Source organism: Vanellus vanellus, assembly GCF_965231255.1.
Source record: "Vanellus vanellus genome assembly, chromosome: Z".
Taxonomy (NCBI): domain Eukaryota; kingdom Metazoa; phylum Chordata; class Aves; order Charadriiformes; family Charadriidae; genus Vanellus; species Vanellus vanellus.
In genome coordinates, this window is record NC_138908.1 from 77,220,611 (window position 1) to 77,237,686 (window position 17,076).

General features: G+C 60.8%; 2 protein-coding genes across 2 annotated transcripts; one reads left to right on the plus strand and one right to left on the minus strand.

The window, feature by feature from the left end:
- Positions 1–9,053: 9,053 nt before the first annotated feature.
- On the minus strand, positions 9,054–12,204 carry LOC309683699 (uncharacterized protein; the record flags this gene model as incomplete). The annotated part of the gene is made up of 6 exons (XM_082498021.1): positions 9,054–9,391; positions 9,484–9,627; positions 11,074–11,151; positions 11,268–11,342; positions 11,461–11,843; positions 12,083–12,204. 6 exons carry the CDS (start codon positions 12,202–12,204, stop codon positions 9,054–9,056), a joined length of 1,140 nt encoding a protein of 379 aa, XP_082354147.1.
- Positions 12,205–13,047: 843 nt separating this feature from the next.
- LOC309683507 (killer cell lectin-like receptor subfamily G member 1) lies at positions 13,048–16,151 on the plus strand (the record flags this gene model as incomplete). The annotated part of the gene is made up of 6 exons (XM_082497801.1): positions 13,048–13,096; positions 13,564–13,674; positions 14,161–14,241; positions 14,889–15,037; positions 15,315–15,418; positions 15,956–16,151. The coding sequence occupies 6 exons, from the start codon at positions 13,048–13,050 to the stop codon at positions 16,149–16,151; spliced, it is 690 nt and encodes a 229-aa protein (XP_082353927.1).
- Between the last annotated feature and the right edge of the window lie 925 nt (positions 16,152–17,076).

Here is a 17,076-nt window from a genome sequence, read left to right on the forward strand (position 1 = left end):
CAGGGCTGGTGACTGCAGGGACATGGGGACAGATAGAGCTGGGAATGTCTTTGGCCAGGTGCCTGGGGCAGAACAAGCCTTCGTGGCTAGTTCTGCTAGCAAGGCTGCAGGGGACAGCCGCGATGCAGAACACCGTGGCTCTGGGGACAGCATCACCCCAGCTTAGCATCCTGCATCCCAGCTGGGCTGCCAGTGCCCTTAGGTTGGCATTCCCTGCTCTGACACACACTCCCTGGAAATGTGTACCCCAAAGTCTGGGACCGTGCTTCCCCCCCACCAACTCCCATCCCTAACACCCACTGCAGGGATGCTGCTCTGCCCCTTGCCCGCAGCCTGCCCTCCCCGGGCTCTCCCACCACTGCCTGCCTGTGCCTGCCGGGTCAGGCTCGCCAGACAGCAGCCCTGACGCAGTCAGTCGTTGCAGGCGGCAATTGCACGCCATGCAACTTTAATGTGTTGGGCCTGAATTATTGAGCCCTGCAGCGGGCTGCATGCCTGCAGGCAGGACCCATCGTCCCTCTTCCTCTCCCAGTCCACGCACACCAGGGCTGGCGAGAGGTCCCGGCTTTTGGGATCTCTCTGGGTGCAGGAAGGTGCCATGCCCCTTGCTAGCCCCAGGGGCTGTGAGGTGCAGGTGGCAGCATGGCTGTTGGTGCCGCCAGCTCGGTGGTCCCTGTGCCGTGAGACCCCCAAGGCTGGCATTATCTCTGCAGGGTGCAGGGGCAGGTGTATAGGGAGGGATGCACCATCTTGCTCTGCCCCCGCCTCGGCCTTTCCTCCCTGTATCCTCGTGAAACCCTGCGGCCAGGGGCAGCAGATCTCCCACTGGTGCCCTGGGAAGTCCTCACCCCTCTCCTGCTCGCTCTGCTGCCAGGTCCCAGCGAGACAAAGCCTTTCCACCACAGTCGACTTAAATCCCGCCGTGGGTGCAGCCAGAGCTTGCTCTCTGGCCGGGCACAGCTGTCACTGTGCTGCTCTGGGGATGACAAAAGGCTGAGAGAATGGCCCGGCTGCTCTCTTCTTTTGCAATTTGCCCAGCGTACCCTCCAGCCACTCGATGATTTTCTCATCAGAGTAGCAAGCCTCGACCGCCCTCCCCACGCAGACCCATCCATCACCCGCGGCTGGCACTGCCGCACAGATCACCAGCGCTGGAGACGCCTGCCCTGCTCTGTCCCTGGCCATCCCTCAGCCTCACAGACAGCAGCCCAGCCATGGCCAGCCTGGGGGGGGGGGGAGGGGTCTGAGCATGCAAAGGGACCCCATTTCCCCTGCCACAAGCTGTGCAGAGCCTGCTTCCTCACCCCTCCTTCTTCCCCATCCCCTAGCCCTCTGTCTCACCCACTGCCATCTCCAGCCCTCATCCCATGTTGGGGACCCCTCAAAGATTCAGCCCCAGTCTGAAGGTGCTGGGAGAGGGCCAGGTGGGAGCCAGGCACCCACAAGCAGGAGATATAGGTACTGATACAGATGGAGCAAGTCCAGCCCAAGTTCATGCTCCTGCATTACTCCTGCCATGGAGCATCTCTTTGGGTCCCTGCGCCAGGGCAGCACCATGCCTTGGGTACCTGTGTCATAACACTGGGATGGAGCTGAGCATGATAAAGCCAGCCCAGAGCAGGGACAAGGGACTCGGAGATGAACCTGGGACATCAGGAACCAGCATTGCCCCAGCAGCACCCAGCACAACAGCGCCTGGAGGTGTGACAAAGCAGTGGGGTAGCAGGGGACGCCCAATTTTGCATGAGGTTATGGGTGCAGGGGCCATGGAGATGAGGGACAAAAGGGTTAGCCGTACCCACAGGGACCGGAGCACCACAGGAGGGCTGTGTCAAGGGACCAACAGCAGCTGCCATGGTCACATGGCCGGAGGGGAGAAGTGGACAGGGAAAGGGGACACTGTGACATGGGAGACCAAGCAAATGTGGTGGTGATGCAAAGCACCAGGATTTTTAGCCTCTGACCTGCTGGTAATTTTCTTGGGGAGGCTGGTGGGGGAACCCACGGGGAGGGGGAGGGGTGGGAGGCAGGCTTGGGATTTTATCCTTGGCAATTTAGAAGAGGGCTGTTGAAGAGCTGCTCTGCCAAGTGGAAAAGCCACTTGAGTTGTGCTTAACTTCATCAAAGGAACTGCATAGAAATCAGGGAGCTTGCTAAAATAAATTAATAGAGCAGCCAGGAGGGCAGAGCGCCTGCAGACAGCACAAGAATTGCTCAGAGCAGCATGCTGGAGACTTCCAGTAAATGAACACCTCCTTTAATGAGATTTGCAGGGCCAGCGTGGCTGAGGAGTGGAGCAGGCAAACAGGTGGGCAAGGACATTATGCAAGGAGGGTAAGCTGTCAAAATGAAGAACACAGGAAAGGGGACGAAGTTACGTGGAAAACCAGAGCAAAACAACCCCCAAAAAGGCTTTGGGGAAGATCTTGGCAACAGCGTAAAATTGCAAATAATTTTGCAATGCCAACTTTGAGGTCTTGCTGGAGCGATGAGGCTTTGGGATGTCCAGGGACGCACCAGAGTGCTGCAACCTTGACCTACCTCCTTCAGATGGATCTTGGAGTAGGACCTGTGTCCCCCACAAGCCTTTGCCTTTTGTGTTATGACAAGAAAGTCAAGTGTTTCTAAGGCCCGGAGCCATCATCCAGGGGCCGTATATCAACACAGAGGGATGCTGCTGAAGGAGCAGCCTCGGAGCATCATGGCCGGCGAGCAGGGGAAGGATCTCCTGCGGGCTGAAATTGCGAGAACAAAGTCTACAAGTACAAAGTGCATCTGTGCTCACTGTCAAGCGGTAGGAAATTAAGGCAGTTACTCTCGTGAGAAATCAGCCTTGCACCAACAGAAATAAAACTGTTACACCAAATGCAATCCTGGATAAATTTATCTTAAGAAGCAAGCCTGCAGAGAAAGATAAAACCATGTTAGTGGAAGCTGAGAACATTTTCCATGGGATGCAAAGCCACTGTTCCCTTTATGGCTTGCAGATTAAAGTTTTCTCATAAAACCCGCTTCCCCCCGCTCAAATACCACCACAAAAATTTCCCTTGAAAGAACCAAGTGCTAAGCAATATGTTGTTATGTATGAACTGTGCTCTTAGTGGAAGCTGTATTAAAGAAATCACGTTGAATCTGCCTGTTGGAGTGTGAGTGGTGCCTACACCGAGGGGAATATTACAGTTTATTCTTACTTTATATAAAGATGCTTCACCATCTTCAGGGCTAATACCCAGGGCTCCATGTTTTGAGGAGGAATATTTTGGCTAAAATTAAACGGACTTGGAACAAGTGCAATCCAGAGGCTCCCGGCTCAGCAGGAGAGGGGAGGTAGGTCCCAGTGGGCTCCGAATTCCACATCCTCCTGTGGAGCTTCGCCCCAGGGCTTGCCTGCAGTCAGCAAATCTCCTGCCAGCACAGCTACAAATCCCAGAGAAGCCCATGAGGATTGTTGTTCTAATTAACTAATGAAGGCCTCTCCTGCAGGGAAGATGGATAACCTGAGCTGGAGGCTTCCTCCCTGTTTCAGGGGAGACCTGAAGCAACACCCATCTCATCTTGAGGGACACCGTAAGCATTAGTAAACCCCGAGGTTCGGGGTGCAGTTCCTGCTGTGGGGAGGTGCCAAGTGCTCCCAGATACTGAGCATCTGCCTGCACCTTGCCTTCAACTGAAATTCAGCCTCAGACCCCAAGCGTGCTCCGGTTCAGGGCTGCCTTCAAAAACACACTTGACGCCGTCCTCTGCCTGGTGGGTCCAAAGGCAACTTGGCTGCTCTCCTCCCTGAGTCTTCACTTCTGTCTCATCCTGTCTGCTGCAACACGGAGGGATTTTTTTTTCAGGCAAATCACATGAGAAAAATTAACGTCTGATGAGGGTGCAGGATATCCCTGAGCTACAGCCAGGAACAGCGCAAGGAGGATCCACTTCAAAGAGGGGAACCGCTTCATTAAAAAAGTGCTTTTGACATCAAGATAAACATCCTGATACACTTCAAAGCAGCTTCCTCTCCTTGTCCTTAGACACCCTCTTCTGCTTCACTCAGTTCTGGATTTTAGAGTTATCCTTCTGCGCCCTATCCCAGCTGGGTGGTTGTTTTGTGGGGGGAGATGCTGGATGCTGCTTTGCAGCACGTGAGACCTTCAGGGCATGACCACAAGCCCAAATATTCCATTATTGCTTTCTGGCCCACCTATGAAGAGTTAAGAATTGCTGGTGAGAGTGACTCCGTTTCCATTGAAAAACATCATGGTTTTAAAAGAAAGTGCAATAGAGAAGTGCTTGACGGCACTGAGGGGTGCCTCTGTGCCCAGAGGTCTCCATCCCTCCAGACTGCCCATCAGCAGAGGCTGCAGACCCATCTCTGGCAGCAGGGCGGGCATTCAGCAGCCTGGGAGAAAGCACTGACGTGTAAATGCTGACCACTTGCAGAGGGAGAAGGGTGAGGAGGTAAGAGCGGTATGTGCACGGGGCGCCGGCAGGAGTCAAGCTGTACTCCAATGGTTTACCCACGGTAAACCTCTCCTTCAGCATTTGGAGTTGATGAGAAGGATTTTGCAAGGCCAACGGTCAGTACTTTTGTCATGGCCAGGGGTCTTTAGCAGGGTGACCATCAGAGCTGGGCTGCAGGGTGAGCTGTGGCCAGGGGGGTCTGTGTGCCCCTCACCAGGTCACCCTGAACCCTTTGGGGATGAAAGGGAAGATGAGGGGCGGGTGCAGTGGGGAAGCTGCAGGGCTGAGTGGTGAGAACAGGCAGCCACAGGACACAGCCCAAAGATGCCCCTGTGGCAGTCATTTGGGTGACAGTACCGGTGTCTCTGCTTTGTGGGATGGAACCAGGTTCCAGTGGGCACACAGCATCGCCTCGAGGGCAAGGCGTGCTGGTGACAGCTGGGAGCGGGGTACAGGGACAAAAGGTACCTGCTCCACTGGCAGGTAAAAACATTTTATTATTTCAATTGCTCCACACATTATACATAAGCTCTAGGCTGGGGCAGGCCATGCAGGGAGGAGAGGATCGGGAGGGTGGTGCAGCTTTGACTTGTTCCAGAGGGGATAAATCCAGGGAAAAAATCCTCCCCCAGGCCCCCACTACCCCAGGGGTCTGATTTAGCTACCGTGGGGGTCGCATAGCTGTTGGGGTGCAGGGGTGGGAGCTGCTCGGTGTGCTGCAGCTGCCCTGTTGCAAGCCACTGTCGCAGATGGAGAAGGAAGGAGCCATATATCCTGTCTGCCCGGAGCAGGACCCTCGTGGTCCTTGGGCCACCAGACGGCAGCACTGAATTCCTGCTGAGATCTGCTGCTGCTTTCACCTCCATTTCCAGCCTGGAGAAGGCCTCTCGTACCCAAAAAGGAGCTTGCCTTCCTCTCACCAGGATTGCTCTTTGTTCTCCTGGCTGTGATCCCAGCCCTGCAAGCTGTGTCTGGAGTGGAAGTGGTCTCACAGGGCACAGGGGTTCTTTCAGATGCACACCCCCAGGAACCCCAGGCTATCCCCAGCCCTTCCCCACCTGCGTCCCCTGGGTGCCAGCCCCAGTTCCCCTTGCTGAAACCACCCGCTGCCTTCGTCCCAGAGCTGGGGGCTCACTGGAAAGGGGCTGGGGTCCAGTCCTGCCCCACTGCCCCTCTGGCACCCCCCTGTGCCCCAGCTGGGGGGGGTGGGGGGGGCAGGGGACACCCTAAGCCGTGCTGCAGGGAGTGCTTTTGAGGCAGGGCAGGCAGCAGAGGGTGCAATGTGAGTGCCGCAGCGTGCCCCTGGCAGCACACCGCCATGCCCGCCCAGCAACCCCCTCCACGCACTCCTGCACCGCCGCGGGGTGTGTGAAGCAGACCCCCGGGTGGGGGTGGGCTCACCCCCTTTGCACTGAGGGGGCGACCCCCCGTTCTGGGGAAGGCGGGCGACGCCCGGGGGTGGCGATGCCCCAGCCCTGGGGCAGGCAGGACCGGGCCGGGGACCCAGTGCACCCCGCAGGAGCTCCGGGGGCTGCCCCGGGTCGCCCCGTCCCGCCGGGGGATCCCCCTCCCGTGACGTCACGGAGAGCCCCGCCCCTCCCCGCTGCTCGATTGGCCGCGCCGCCCGTACTCCGCCGCAGCCTCTGCGATTGGGTAGAGAGCTCCTCGGCCACGCCCCCGGCAGTGAGGCGGGCCTTGATCTGACCCCGCCCCTGACTCGCCTTCCTGATCTCCTATTGGCTGCCGAGCTGTCACTCTAGCCCGGCCCTGCCCGCATGGCCAAGGACGCCGCGCTGCACCCCGCGGCCTGTGGTCCCAGGGCACCCCCTGCACCCCCATGCGCCCCCCCTGCACCCTTCCCTACACCTTCCTTGCACCTCCCCTGCATCCCCCGTGCACCACCCGGTACCTCCTCTGCACCCCACTGCACCCCCTCTGCAACCCCACCAGCACCCTACTGCACCCCATCGCTCCCTCACTGCACCCCCATCCCACTGCACTGCAGCCCCCTGCACCTCCGCTGCACTCCCACTGCACCCTCCGGTGCACCCCCGCCTTGCATCCCCCCTGCACCCCCCCGCGCACCCTCCCCTGCACCCCCCGTGCACCCCCCTGTACCTCCTCTGCACCCCACTGCACCCCCTCTGCAACCCCACCAGCACCCTACTGCACCCCATCGCGCCCTCACTGCACCCCCATCCCACTGCACTGCAGCCCCCTGCACCTCACTGCACCCTCCCTGCAGACCCACACATCCCCCTGGACCCCATTGCACCCCACTGCACCCTCCCTGCAGACACATACACCCCCCTGCACCCCGCCTTCTCCTTCACTGCACCCTTGCTGCAGACCCACACACCGCACTGCACCTCACTGCACCCCAACCCCCCCGCATCCCCCCAATTCCTGGTACTGCATGCCGCTCTTTCTGACTGCACCTCCATGCACCCCCAATCTGCAACCCCCAGAGCACCCCGCTTCAGGTCTCACTGCAACACAACCCTCCTCTGCAGACAGCCCCCTGACTGCACCCCATCCCAGGGAACCCGTCACTGCACTTCACCTCCTGCCAGGGACCTGACCCCTCTCCGTGCCGGGGAACAGCCTACCCCACCGCCCCAGCACCACTGGGGGCTCAGGGAATGGGTGCCAAAGTGTCCCAGGGCTGGAAGGAGGAGGCTGCAGCCTCCGGTGGGGGGAGCACAGCAGGACAGCAGGGAGCAAGGCAGGGTGGTGGGGAGCGTGGTGAGACAATGGGGATCACAGCAGGGTGGTGGGAGCTCAGTGGGATGATGGCAATCGTGGCAGCGTAGTGGGGAGCACAGAAAGATGACAGGGAGCACAGCGGGGTGGTGGGGAACATGGGTGATCACAGCCCAAAGGTGCCCTCCCATTGCAGCCTCACTGGTGGCAGGTCTCAGGAAGGGAGATCCCACCTTTCTCCTACCTTGGCCCACCCTAATCGGCCCCCAGTGGGGGAAGGTAGGGCAGTGGCCCCACCGCTGCGAGGCTTGGGGCCAGCCCTACTGGCCAGCAGCCAGCTGCTTTCTACTACTCCCTGCTCAGGAGCACAGAGGATGGTTTGTGTGTGGCCATGGGAGCACCATCCCCACCAGGGCTGGCCCTGCTCCTGGCAGCCCCCCCAGACCCCATATCTCCCTGCCCGCTGCATCATGGGGCCAGCATGGCTTCACAGCATGGACCTTCTTTCTGACCCAGGCTGTGCAGCTGGCATGAGGCGAGGGATGGTGCTGTGAGAGGTAACCAGCTTTCCCAGCACTGTTCGCCCACGCTTCTCCCCTACAGAAGCCAGCTGAGCTGCAATGCTGCTGCTCACTGGTGCTGTAAAACTTGCTGTCCCTGGCCACCTCGCTGGTGGCCCCGTTGGCCAGACCCCTGGCCCCTCTCCATGGCTTGGCCACATGTAGGATGCTCCAGCCAGCTGGTGTGTGCTGCTCATCCTGGTGACATCTGTGGTGGGCCATGTGGAGGCTCAGCATGTCCTCTGCACAGCAGGAAGGGCAGGAGTGTGGAGACATTTTGGTGGGGAGCTATGGGCACAGGTACTGCAACCTCACCCTGAAGGTCATGCACAGCATCTACATCCTCAAGATGGATTAAGACTGCTTCAACATGGACTGCTTGCCCACCTTCCTGGCTGAGCTTGACCTGCTGTGGACCAGCCTCTATATGGGGTCCCTCTTCTCCTGGGAGAAGTGGCAGGTCACCTGTCACCCCTCCAGCAAGTGGCACGTGGCACAGCAGGACTACTGTCCTGACATCTACCCGCCCTATGCCAGTGGCATTGCCTACATCCTCTCCCCGGACATGGTCAAGAAGTCCTGGAGGTAGCTGGCATGTCCACCCCAACCCCATGGAGGATGTGGGCACCCTGGTGGAGGTGGTGGGGGTCCGGGCAAGAGCCAGTGACCGCTTTGCCAAGCAGAACATTGCAGACAAACACAGCATGCCTGCAACTACTGCTACCTGATGGTGATCCATGCCCTGAGCCCTGGGAGCAGGACTGGGCACACCACAGCAATGCTGCAAGCCCCCAGCTTGCCCACAAGAAGGAACCCACCAAGGACCTGGTGACCGAGGGACCATGGCCACAGCACACGCTGCCTCCTCAGCCCCAGTGCTGCTCAGCATTGCCCACCCCGGCTCCTTCCCTTCCACAGGGATGCAGCCTGTGCCCCGTTTGGGATCTCTGCCCTCCCCAGCCTGTGGCAGCCCTGCTCTCCTCCATGACACGGCAGCAAGTTCCTCCAGGTCCTGTCGGTGCCAAGCACAGCTGGAATCTGTCAGGGAGCCGGCAGGGGCAGAGAAAGCACATCTGCCCCACAGTGTGTGGCCTGGGAGTTTCCCAGAGGCTATAAATAGCCGAGTTCCCCTTCTGCTCATTTTGAAAGTGAGAAGGGGAATGTCCCCCAGAGACGGGAAAAGAATTGGTCGACTGTCATTGCTGGTACAAAAGCTATTTTTAATTTTATTAAAATGTCTCTCTTCTATAAACTTTCAAAATATCTGGGGCCTCTGTTATAAAGATTTGTGCCGTGGCTGCGCAGCGAAGCCGTCGCCCCTGGGGCCGGGCATGGTGGCACTCATGGGGATGTGCAGCTGCCGGCAGGGTACACCTGAGGCTCTTCTTTGTGATCTGGGGAGGTGTGGGGAGAGCCAGGGGAACAGGGCACCCTGGGGCCACCCTCAAAAAGGGGCACGTGGGGACTGTAGGGGCCGAGAAGGCCAGGATGGGTCTGCGGCCGGAGCAGGAGCTGATGCAGGGTCTCACCCACCTGCACCAGGCTGTGGGAGAGGAGATGGAGGTGGGAGACAGTGTCGCTGGCCAGGCTCTCCAGCAGTGCCTGCTGCTGCCGTGACGTCTGTAGGATCTGCACCAGCAGCTGCTGGACGTTCTGCAGCAAGCCTGCCACCCCAGAGCCTGCAGGGAGAGGAGGGTCAGTGGCAGCAAACCCTCATCACTGCTCCGACAAGCCCCTGTGAGGCTGTCAGGATGCTGCAGGGAGGACCCACCGTGCAGGCTTGCGTCTGATGCCTCTTCACCCACCGCTGGCTGCTCACTCATGGCAGCCATCCCAGGGGAGCCCAGGGCTGCGGTGGCCAGTGGCAGTACTCGGTTTCCTCTTGCCATCCCCAGGGACGTCTCACCAGGAAAACCTGCCATGACAGTTTGGTATGGGGGGAGAAACCAGAGTGCTGGAGCCACCCCAGCCCCATGTGCAGCCTGACCCTGCTGCAGAGCACCAGGCTGGCACCGGCTGTGGGACCCCCTGCTCTCCATCCCCATGGGTGGGACAGGACAGAGCTGCCCTCCCTGGAGCAGAGGGACTTGCTCGAAGCTGCAGACCCTTACCAGCCTTTTGCTCAGCTCTTTCCTGCTTCAGGGTGGTGTGACAGCCTGGAAGGAAAGCAGACCCAGCCCGTGAGCTGGGGCTGCCTCCTGCCCTGGGGTGCACAAGCACAGCTGCCTGGGCACGGTACTCACCCAGGAGGGGAAGGGGGGGGAAGCAGCGACTGGTGTCTGCAATGAGAACCATATCAGAACTTGCCCGCAGGACCGAGGGGGTTTACTGGACCAAGAAGGGCAAGGAAAGTCTTACGTGGCACAGCGGGGGGAGTGGGCGGCACTCCAGCGGCGTGGTCCCCACCGGCTGCTGGGAGAGAGCAGAGAGGAGAGATGTGCCATCTGATGGGGATCACCACCAGCCTGGGGTCTGCCCAGCTTGCCCCGGCCAGCCCCGCAGCCCGACATGCCCTAGCCACAGCTCCACAGCGCCCTGCAGGGCCCCAAAGCGTTTCACGAGCTATATACAAAAGCAGGAGTCACTCACCCACCACTGCAATGCAGCCACCTCTGGGCTGGAAGGCAGCAGCGGCGTAGCAGCGTGCAGCAACGCTACACAACAGATTAGGACTGGAAGTGAAGGAGAATCCCACATCCACTTGAAACTGCAGGGGGAATTTAGGGAAACAGAAGGTAATTACCCAGTGTGGGATGCTGGCCGGGGTGCCCACGCAAATCAGACCCAGGGATGTATCCTGCATCACCTCGGTGCCAAACCCATCGGAGTGCGCACAGCGAGGGGGGCGCAGGATCTGCCCCTGGGTGCGCTGCAGGGCAGGGGAGCTGCAAACACCTCTGGCCCTCACACCCAGTCCTAACTCATCTGAAGCTTTATGGTGTTACTGGGGAAGGGGGGAGCCAGGACATGCCAAAGGAAGGGGAGTCACATGCCCTGCAGTGCCGCACAGCCGCAAGAGCGCCCTGGGGCAGATCGGGGCCACTGTCCCTTAAGAGACCTTGAGCCCCACGACTTGCCTTGGGGCAGCCAACAGCCTCGCCATGCCCTCAGGCTGGGTCAGAGCCAGGGACTCTTTCCTGCCCCATCCCAGCCATCCCCATCCCCTCACGCTCTGGGGCTGGTTTGGAGCCAAAGCCTCTGGAGAGAGAAGTCCTAGCAGCCCCATTGGCGAGCATCCCTGCTGAGGAACTTGTGATGGGCCCTCCCACCTGCTAAGCCCCCCACTCCCATCATGCTGGCATGGGCTTGGGCTGGAGCCGTGGCTGTGCAGCCCGGTGCAGCGGGGCAGGCTGGTACTTACGGCTCTCTGGCTCATCCTTCACACACTGCAGCAGCGGGGACAGCAGCGCGCCTGGGGCGTCCCTGCCGACATCGTGCTCTGCAGAAGGAGGGTGAGGAGGTGCAGAAAAGAGCTTCAATAACCAGGAGACGAGGGGTGCCTGCCATCCCACAGCCGGTACAAGCCCCACTCCGGTTGCCTGAGCCCACAGGTACCTGGCGGCTCTGGTGAGGATGGAGAGCAGGCGGCAACTGCTGACCTGCACTTCCTGGGAGGTAGCTTCACCAGGTCTAAAGGAAGAGAAGGAGATTGTCAAGGGACTCCGGGGGGCTGTGTGGCACTAGTGCTCTCCCAGTTCCCCACGTCCAGCCATCCTGCCCAGCCCACCCATACATCCCCAGCACCCACCTGGCATCCGCCGCTCGCCGAAGATGGGCCGCCCGGCCGCTTTCCAGATGCTCTTCATGGCTCGGTAGTGCGGGGGCAACCGAGGCGAGTGGCAGCCGGCCCTCCGGCGCGTCTCCCGCTCCGAGTGGAAAGCCTGCTTGAGCGCCTTCCACTTGGAACGGCACTGGGCCACGCTGCGCCCGTAGCCGGCCGCCTCCAGCCCCTGCGAGATCTCCCGCCACAGCGCCTCGTTGGGTCGCGACGTGGAGGCCATGAGTAGGGTGGCCTCCCCCGAGCCCTCCACCAGCGCCAGGAGGCTGCTGACCTCCGCCTGCGTCCAGGCTCGCCCGCGGGGCATGATGCCGGCGGTGAGGGCGGGTGCCGGGGGAAAGCTCGGCCCCGGGCTCGGTGGTGAGGTTGGGATGGGCAGGACTCAGCCCCGGGGCTCGGCCGTGCGCTCCCGAGGGCGCACCGGGAGTCCCCCGCGCCGCACCGGGGAACTCACCGGGGGACGCACCGGGAGCTCCACCGGGCGCCGCACCGGGAGCTTCACCGGGAGCCCCACCGGGAGCCGCAGCAGAATCCTCGCCGGGGACCGCCGGGAGCTGCACCGAGCTCCCCTGCGCGACACCGGGCGCCGCACCGGGCGCAGCGCCGGGAGCTGCCGGGAGTCGCCGGGAGCCGCACCGAGCATGTGCAGCCCCCGGAGGAGCCGCTGGGAAACGTAGTCCTGACCGTGCCATCCTCCCCCACCACCCCTTCCATCCTCCCACCTCCCCCCCTCTATCGCCATCACCCGCCAGCCCGGCGGAGGGGGTCGTTGTCTGCCCGCAGCCATCCCCGCCCCTGCCCGGCCGTAGAGGTGGAGAACAGGGACCCCGGGGCAGGACCACCCCAGAGGGGGACTGGTGGCCCCCAGCCCCCAGGGCACGGCGGGGGTGCCCGTCACGGCAGCCCTCAAGGCTCCGGGAGGGGAAGGAGCACCCCAGTCCCCATCCCCCACCCCTCCCACAGCTTTCCAAGGCCGAGATGCAGCTGCAGCCCCAAGCAAAAAAAACAAACAAAAAAAAACCAAAAAAAACCAAAAAAAAACAAAACAAAAAAAACCCAAAGGCAGCAGATACCACGTATAAGCAAACACCCTGTGGCCTTGCTGCTTTGAGAGCAAAGAGCTCAAGGACATGGACAGGGCCCTGAGTCCCGCTCCCAAAGGATGCCCACTTTCCCTGCACAGTCCCTAAGGCAGATCTACTGAGCATTGGCGGGGGGGTTAGGGCAGGGGGAACAGCCTCGACACGGCTCCCCAGCACAGCCATGGCCCCACATCTAAGCCAGCAGCCATCCCCACCACCCGCTGCCCCGCAGCCAGAGGTGCAGGGTTCCCTGGTGATGGGGATGCCGGGGGTGCCGGCCTGGCTGGGGCTCCCCCCTTGCCCTCGTTTCAGGCAGCACCGTGACCCACTCAGGGTTGTGGTCCAGGTGGTGCCTCTGGGGACCCCGCCAGGAAATGACACTTTCCATTTCGCGTCACACACCAGGCTGCCAAAGGGGGCTGGGAGTGGGTTGTCGCTTCCCCCGTGGGGCGCAGAGCAAGAGGCAGAGGGAGGGATGGAAGAGGGTGTCACATACGCCGATCTACGCTTGCCCCCCACACCAGGTAATGGCACGCTGCTCCCTGCCCCTGGCACCCCAGCTCTCCTGGCGGGTCCCCTGCCCTCCTGCAGATGCTTGACCTCTTACAGAGCTGTTCCCCCAGCCCTGCTCCCCTTGCTCCCTCCTTTCGCATATCCTCTCCTAAACAGCTCCGCTCCAGCCTCGTTGCAGACTGCCAGCTCTGAGGGAGGGGAGCAGGAGGGGCTCAAGGGCAGAGGATGCCCACAGCACCTCAGTGCCTCAAGTGCACACAGGCACGCCATGCCCTGCTCTATCCCCCGTGCCAAGCATTGTCTGCAGGGTGACAGCTTCTAGGAGGGTCAAGGTGCTGCAAATGGGCTCTCCCTCAGTTTTCCTGGGCTCCCTGGCTGCCTCCTGAGACCCTGCCCAGGGTTCACAGACCCTTCCTGGCTTGGTGGTCCCCACCTCTCCCACCAAGTCCCCAGGACCCATGCTAACTCCCTTTCTCAGCTCCTCAGCAGCCGGTGCGGCTGCCCTGGTGCTGGGCAGCCCTCAGCCTGGCTGTCCTCTCCCTGCTGCTCCTGCTGGCACAAATCATCCTCGTCGGCTTGAGCTTCCACTGTGAGTACATGCTTGTGCTTGGACCTTTTTGGCCAGGGCCTTGGGGTCGGGGCTGGCACCATGGGGCCCACGTAACAACAGAGAAGGTCCTCCTGCTTGGGGTTGAGAGCTTTGCAGGTTCTGGGGTAAGCAGTAAAATTAGTGAGGCAAGGCATCGCCTGCCTGGCTGGGAGAGGAAGGTTGGGGGACAGCGTGGGCTTGGGGACGGCGCTGGGGCATCCTCCTGCGTCACCTGGCAACAAAGTGAAGACAGGAGGGAGAAGTGACAGTGAAACCGAAATGCAGAAGCACTTTCCCCGAAAGCCTGTCATGTGATGTGCTCCCAAGAACAGCAAGGCTGGTAGACCTTGGCGGGCTTGGCTGGCAACTCACCCAAATGGGGGGATGCCCTCAGCCGTGAGGCTGTCTCGTGGGAGAGGGCATGGGGTGCTGCTGGGAACAGGAGTCCATGGCTGGCAAGGACAATGCTGTGCTCTTCTTCTGTAGATTTAGGACAACAAGCAAGCTGTGCCTATGGTCCCTGGAGTATGGAGGAGAGCCCCAGCTATGGGCAACAGACACTGCGAGGTAAGAGAGCCCAGTGGGCTCCTCGGTGAGGTTTGGAGAGGGCCTGGCTTCTCCTTTCAAGGGGTAGGATCTGTCTCTACTCCAGAACATGCCCTCCCCCTAAGTCTTCATTCACCCTTGCTGCCTGTCGCCTGGCTCGCGGCATGGAGAGCTGCCCCAGTGCTGCTGAACAGGCTGCACTGCTGGGATCCCTTCAGAAGAGACGGCCCCAGTGTGGCTCAGTGTTGCCTGGGCATGCACCAGGCTCACAGCTGCCATGAGCATCCATCTGCCAGATGGCGTCAGGTGCTCCCTTTCGACCAGTGAAGATGAAATATTGACTGCGTTCTCAACTTTTGCAAATGATATTTGTACCACACTCCCAAACCTGGACCTCCCCTCCCGACACTCTTGCCCGGTGCCAGCACCTTCATGTCACCAACCCATCTCCCCTGGGGCTCTCATTGGGGAGCTGGGGCTGGGACATGGAAACTGGGCTCCTGAGTAAGGAGGGTTCTCTCTGTGGGGCAGCCGTAGGAGTACGCTGTGTTGGTTGGTGCCCTGGCTGCCCCTTGTTACCCTCCCGTCCCTTGGGCTGGGGGCTGGTGGCAGCCTCTGCCGGCTGCCCTGTCCCAGCTGCTCCCACAGGCTGAGTTTCTGATGTGCAGGGCCATGCCAGTTCTGCCCAGTGGGCTGGCTCTGGGATGCAGGGCAGTGCTACTACTTCTCCTCTGCCAAAAGGAGCTGGGAGCAGAGCAGAGAGGACTGCTGCTCCAGAGGGGCACAGCTGGTCACTATCCGAACCAACACCACCCTGGTGAGTGCACCCAACCTGGCCCGTCCAACTCCCCTTGGGCATTGGGCTGCGTTGGTGACCAGCTCAAGGTCCAAGGTGTCAAGATGGCAGTCACCCAGCCATCACCAACATCACCTCGGCTCCCTGGCTCTGGTCCCCGTGCCCAAAGCCTAGTCAAGCCTCCAGGCTGGGAGCCGGCAATGCTGTGCCCAAGCTGCGCACCCCCCTCTCACTAATCGCGTGGCTGGGGCTGGGTGTCCCCCTCAAGGGAGCTCATGTGGGTCCTCTCCTGCGCTAGGCTTTCCTGGTGCGCACAGCCAACATGGAAGTCTTCCATGTGGGACTGAAGCGGGACGGCTCCAGGTCTGACTGGAAGTGGCTGGATGGCACCGCACTGAAGGGGTGAGGCTGTCAGCTTATCCCCAGCCAGGGCTGCTGAGGGTCCAGCATCGGGGCTTGGGGAGGTGACAGGGGGACAGGCAGACCACTGGCGCGCAGGGATGTGCTCCAAATTTTGGGGACCTCTCATCTTCCCAGGACTGCACTGGGTCATTTTAGGGGAGGGAATATTGCGAGGGGCTGACCCTGACACCCACACCCTGCCTGGGTGAGGGGCTGGGGGGGGTGGTCCTCCAGAAGCAGGTTCCCAGGATTTACCTGGTGCAGCTAGTGCTGAGCCCTGCCAGGAGGGACCTGGGGGTGCTGCGTGCATGGTGGGGCTGGGGGCTGTATGTCAAACAGGCAGGCGTAGGGTTAGGGGGGATCAGAGCATGTGTCCTAACTGGGAGGAGGGTGGCAGGGGACAGTGGTCCATGGGGAGGGAGAGCTTTCCTCCCACAGCATCTCTGTGCAGCCTCTGGTCCCTGGCTGGAGGAGCTGCCGATGGGATGACTCCATCCCTTCCTGCCCATCCCATCTCAGCCGACTCTCTCCCTGCAGGCTCTTCCCAATCCAGCGCTCCACCAGCTCTTTCCTGGCCTGCGGCAGGGTGTCGGGCTCGGGGCTGTCAGGCGGTCTGTGCGGGGAAGCCCTTGGCTGGGTCTGCGAGCAGAGCGCAGCCACGCTGCAGTGGCTCCGCTCCTCATCCCCCGCCTTCCTCTGGGGAAACACCACCTACACCTGTGTGGGGCCCTGAAGGCCATGGGGACCTCCGGCTTGTCCCATGACCTGTTCCCTTACCGACCCCAGCACATGGGCATCCCCGGGTGCTGCTACCTCCTCCATCAGACCTCTTTACCCCCCTGGATCTCTGCACTTTGGCAATAAACTGGCACTCAGATGCTGTGGCTGGCTTTGGGGGATGAGGGTGGTGGGTTGGAGGTGCATCCTCCAGCTCACTGACTTGGTCACATCACTGCCTTGTGGGAAATGGCAGCTGCTGTGGCACTGAAAGAAGTGTCTGGGAGCCAGCATGGACCCGAGAATCCTCATGGCCCGTTGGCAGCGTGGAGCAGCTCCTGTGCAGGCTGGAGCAGGTCCCCCAAAGCTCTGGGCTTTCTGATTGTGGTGGCTGCCCAGGGTTTGTGCCTCTCAGGAAAGGCAGCTGAGAGGTGACCCTTTGCCTTCCTGGTGACACAGAGAGCTTGGGCTGGGCAGCAGCTTGTCTCCTGGTGCCTGCTCATTCCGAGGAGGTCACAGCAAACGCCCTCATTTTGCTTTGAGGCTGGGTGATGTGTGAGAGCCTAAAAGGCCTGTTGGGGCTTGGCTTGGAGGGGTTTGGTCCTGGGGGATGTTACCAATTTGATAATAGATCACCTCTGGGCTGTGCCAGCAGCATGCAGCTCCAGGTTGGACATCCCTGGCACATGTGGGGGATGAAGCCATCACAGTCATTGCATCCTATCTCCTGAGCAGGGGCTGGGATGGGGAAGGTGATGCACCGGGCAGCACGGCCCTGCTGTGGCCTGTAGACGTGGGCTCTCGGGGCTCCTCACAGCGTCGGGAGTGGATGCAGAGTGCGCTGCCTGGAATGGAGCTCATTCACTTCCCCCCAACCCCCAAAGTGAGAGCGGCTTCACAAATAAAACCACTTTTTTCCAAATAAAGCAACTACTTCTGCT